Source organism: Elephantulus edwardii, unplaced genomic scaffold (assembly GCF_000299155.1).
Source record: "Elephantulus edwardii isolate Elephantulus edwardi_28Jun2011 unplaced genomic scaffold, EleEdw1.0 scaffold00028, whole genome shotgun sequence".
Lineage (NCBI taxonomy): Eukaryota > Metazoa > Chordata > Mammalia > Macroscelidea > Macroscelididae > Elephantulus > Elephantulus edwardii.
In genome coordinates this window covers 11,134,656-11,139,326 of record NW_006399778.1, presented here as the reverse complement: position 1 = coordinate 11,139,326, position 4,671 = coordinate 11,134,656, and the positions used below count along the sequence as shown (strand labels likewise).

General features: G+C 36.5%; 1 protein-coding gene across 4 annotated transcripts in view; it reads right to left on the bottom strand.

Annotated features, from left to right (window-relative positions):
• The window catches only part of EIF4G3 (eukaryotic translation initiation factor 4 gamma, 3), a 427,927-nt gene that overhangs the window by 15,014 nt on the left and 408,242 nt on the right, over positions 1–4,671 (bottom strand). For all 4 annotated transcript variants that reach the window (XM_006883565.1, XM_006883564.1, XM_006883567.1 and 1 more), the window contains one exon: positions 1,732–1,878. In XM_006883565.1, the coding sequence (XP_006883627.1) occupies positions 1,732–1,878 (147 nt within the window). The remainder of the gene's footprint in view (positions 1–1,731; positions 1,879–4,671) is intronic.

Here is a 4,671-nt window from a genome sequence, read left to right as displayed (position 1 = left end):
CTGAAGAGCAGTGGTGTCTCTCTGGAGACTAAGGTGCGTCTGATACAGGCCATGGTCTTTGCTATCACTTGTTATGCATCAGAGAGTTGGACAATGATCAAGGAGGATAGAAGGAGAATTGTTGCCTTTGAGCTGTGGTGCTGGAGAAGTGTATTGAGGGTACCATGGACTGCTAGGAAAAGAAACAGATTCATCCTAGAGAGGGTTAAACTGGGTGGCTCCTTGGAGGCAAGGATTCTGAGGCTCCGTCTAACATACTTTGGACATGTTGTAAGGACGGACCCGTCCTTGGAGATGGACATCATGCTTGGGAGGGTGGAGGGACAGCACAGGAGGCGAAGGCCCTCAATGAGGTGGGTTGATTCAATGACTGGGGTAATTGGGATGGGAGTGTCAGAAACAATGCAATTGGCACAGGGCAGAGCAGAGTTTAGGGCTGTTGGTCGCTATGAGTTGCAAATGACTTGACAGCACATAACAACAACCCACATGTCCAGAGTATGAAAGATGAAGATTCACTATCTTTGTCTCTAAGGAACCCTATTGGCTGCACTTTTCCCAAGATATATCTGTTTGTTCTTTTGGTAGTCCAGGGGGTATTCAGTATATCAGAGTTTAGGGCTGTTGTACGTAGGGTCACTATGAGTCGCAAGCAACTCAATGGCACATAACAACAACAACAACAACAACAACAAAACAGTGTCCCTGTCTCGTCTATGGCCCTGGTTTACAACAACAGGCTATTGCAAACATGTAAAAACTTCCCAATGACAAGAAGAAAATAGGTAAATTATCCTGTGTAGATATAGAGGAACAGATATATACAAATTAAAATTTTTAGATGCTTCATTATTTTTAAGTGTTGGGAAGTGGTGAACAAAACATAGAAGAGCTACAAAAGAGACTCTATACAAGAAGGAGAGGCTCAGACTAGCCCTTTACAGTTTCCTTTCAACTTTGCCTAATCTATGATCCTGTAAAAAACGTGGTCAAATAAAATATAATTTTAGAAAATTACTATTAAAAATAATATAGGAACAAATTAAAAGTAGCTATAACCCATAGATTACACAACATAAGATAATGTATAAAATTTTCATAAGACAATGTAAGTCAACACATATCATAAAACAGCAGTGACTATGAGGATAGCATAGGGCTAAGCTGTCTTGTTCTGTTATAATACTGTTACTATGAGTGGGATCCAACTGGATAACATTTAATAAAATAATGCACTGATTTTATACAGGATAAGATTTTAAATGTATAAGCATTCAGAAAGGAATATAAATTGTTGAATGGTAAAAAAGTAGACTATATCAGAAACTGACATGAGCGAGACCCAGAGAAATGGCTTTTGTTCCAGTTATTTTTACTTGACTTTCTTGTGACTCTTATAAAACTAGAGAAAGTCTCAGTAAGTATCAACTTTGCACAGAAAAAGAAAGCTACCTTCTCTAAGGTTAAAAAATTCCATGAGAGAAAAAGTAAGGTGCACTAAGGAGAGATCTCTGGTGACCTAGTGGGTAAGGAGTTGCACTCCTAATTCAAAGGCACGTGGTTCAAATCTCCAAAAGAGAAAGATCCTCCAGTGCAATTTACAGCCTCTGAAAACCCACTGAGGATCAGCTATAAATTGGTTCTAGCTTGACAGCAAGTAACAATAATGTAAATCATGAATTAAGGAAATCTCACAAGAATTTATCAGGGAAAGTGATACAGTTTTTATACCTCTACCCAGTCAAAGATCTGCTCGTCATTCGCTTTGTCCTCAATAATGAGTTTCTCAAGTCGCTTATATAGCTCTTCAGCAGAGAGTTCTTTCTTTGAAAGTGCTTCAGAGGAACAGGAACTGTCAGACTCTATAAAGTCCAACTTCTGTAACATAAAATGTTAAACATATTCATTCAACATTATCATCATCCAAAGAGGAAAACAAAGTCATGGGCTAGACTTTTATATGGAATCAAAAAAGATTTCTACCAACTTGGTCGATTTGTAGTTCTGATGATTCTCATTCTATTAGCCTGAATTGTCTCTCCAACTTCTCATACTACTTGTTTTCAATTCTTTTTTAAAAACAAGTAAACAGTAAATCCTTTCTATTTCTCTTTCTAGCGATGCTTACCTATGAATCATGTTATGTTTTTGTTTTATTCTTGGATGCCAGGAGGTTCTTGAAGGTAGGGCAGAGTCAAGGCAAGGGCACATACAATTTAACTCCTTATATGTGTAGCCTAAAGGTTTCTGTCAACATCACTAAACAGTAGCTGTCAAACTGCTGAGGTTTGAGTTTCACTAAGCTATTCAAATACTCCCTGATCTTTCTGACTCTGAGTGTAAGAAATGATGTTGGATTGTTTAACTCTTATCTGTAATCAAAATTACTGGAGATTTCAAGGATATAAGGCAATGAAGTATATAGGTATGCTTTGCTTTATGAAATTTTATTATGTAAAATTAATATTCAAATATTAAAAACTACTCACAAGAGCTTTTCTGTATAACTTTGAAGATCCTGGTATATTCCTATACCCTACCCCTTTTATATACAGAAAAACTCACTATCTTAAGTTTGTTTGTCTTCATTTTCTTTTCATTCATTTTACCACTTACATGGTATCTCTAAACCATGGGTCAATACAGCAAACAATTTCTCTGATTCAATGCTGGTAAATTAAACACCCTACTCATGTACCCCAAAGTACACACAAAAGGACAATCTCTTTTCAGAAGATAAAATCAGTTTTTCCTAACTTTGAAATATTCTCCAAACATTCTAATGCTTAACATACCCCAAACCTATAAAAGCAATGTAAAGACTAAGTGCAATTTACAAAACATCATACAAAATAAAGCATGAAGTACACTGCCTATGAATAAGATAAAATATCACACAAAAGTTTACAAGTGACAGCCTTATCACCACCAAAGCAGTCAGTGGTAAGTGATAAAGTTTATACCAGTCACTGGGCAGAAGCATTTGTTTCTCAGAAGCCTTGTGTTTCTGTGTAAGTTATTTGATCTTCTTGGTACCCAGAATGCTAGAGTTTTGATTTAGGGATCAGATCACTACTACCTTTTGGAGAATACATCAGGGTTTGCAGAAAGAAGGGCATTAAATCAACTAATTTGGAAGAAAGTTATAAGTCCAAGTCAAGGCCAAGTTTTATGGAACTTTTTTTTCCTAATATGCCTTTCAAACACTTTTATTAGTAATGAAACAAGAACATTATTTACCAAGCACCTCTCTGGCTATGTACTACATGAGGTACATTTTAAACATTATTTAATCCTCACAAAACGTTCTAAAAAGTAGTGTGATTAGCAATTTATGTATGAGGAATCTGAAGCTTGGAGAAGTTATTTGCTTACAGATACAGTTAAGTGGTAGAAAATTGGAATGTGAATCCAAGTTGAAAAGACTTCAAACTCTCTCTACACCTGTACTTTGCTTAGGTAGGTAGGTAATAGCTGTAAGTGCACCAATCCTTACTTATGGTTGATCTTACGGAGAGCAGAACGAAACACTGCCAAATCAAATGTTAACTTTACTAGCATGTTTGAGTCCATCATTGAAGCTACTGTGCCAGTCCATCTCATTGAGAGGCTCCTTCACGGGCCTTCTACTTCATCAAATATGATGTTCTTTTACACAGACTTATTCTCCTTGATAATGTGTGTCCAAAAAAAGCAAGTTAGACAATTTTTTGTGTAGACAATATTTTGTGTAAGTCATAGTTTTCAGTAGCTATTTTTCAAAGCAGGGAGCTCTGGTGGCCTACTGGTAAGAAGTTGTGCTGTGTTAACCCTAAGGTTCATGGTGTGAATCTACCAGCTTCTCCAAGGGAGAAAGATGGGCATTTTTTCCCATGCAATTTACTGCCTCTAACAACCTGCTGGAGGGCCAGCTATGAGTTGGTTCCAACTTTACAGTACAGAACAACAACTTTCAAGGTAGTCAAGCCTTTCTTTCTCGTCTATCTTAATCTGAAAGCTCGGCTAAAACTTGCCCACCATGGGTATGACTGATCCTGCTATATGTGTTTTCTCAAAAGGAAGTTAAACATTTGTTGTTTTATTTTGTTGAATTAGAACCTACTCATAATTAACAAATTTTTTAAAAACTTTTCCACTAGTTTATTCACAAAATTAGAATACATTGTTTTCAAGAAAAATTCTTTCAATTTCCCTCACCCTTCCCAACCCATCAAATTATACAACCCCATGATTGATAGCCCCTCTCCCTGCACATCTCATCCCTCTGCTTTCAACCTCTCCCACCCCTCTTGGATCCTCTTACACTCATTCTATAATAATGGTTTCATACAATATTTACCCTTGTGAACTGAGTTAGTTCACTCAGCATAATTCTCTGCAGTCCCTCCCAAATTAGGTAATAGTTTACAAAATCATTGTTGCTGCATGTGTAACTAACAATTTATGGATCTTTCAGAGTCTGTAAATTATACAGGAGGAGATTTCCCATTTTTCTGTGTTGGAGAAGCTGGTAGACTTGCATGCTGGTGGAGAAGCTGCATGTCTTTGGGCTGTCAGTGCAATAGTTTATTGGTAACCTAATAAATCTTTGCCTATAACAATTTTACATGGCTCTATTATTTTAAAAATATGTTTATTTAAAAAAAATTAGTGGAGACAGATATAAAATTA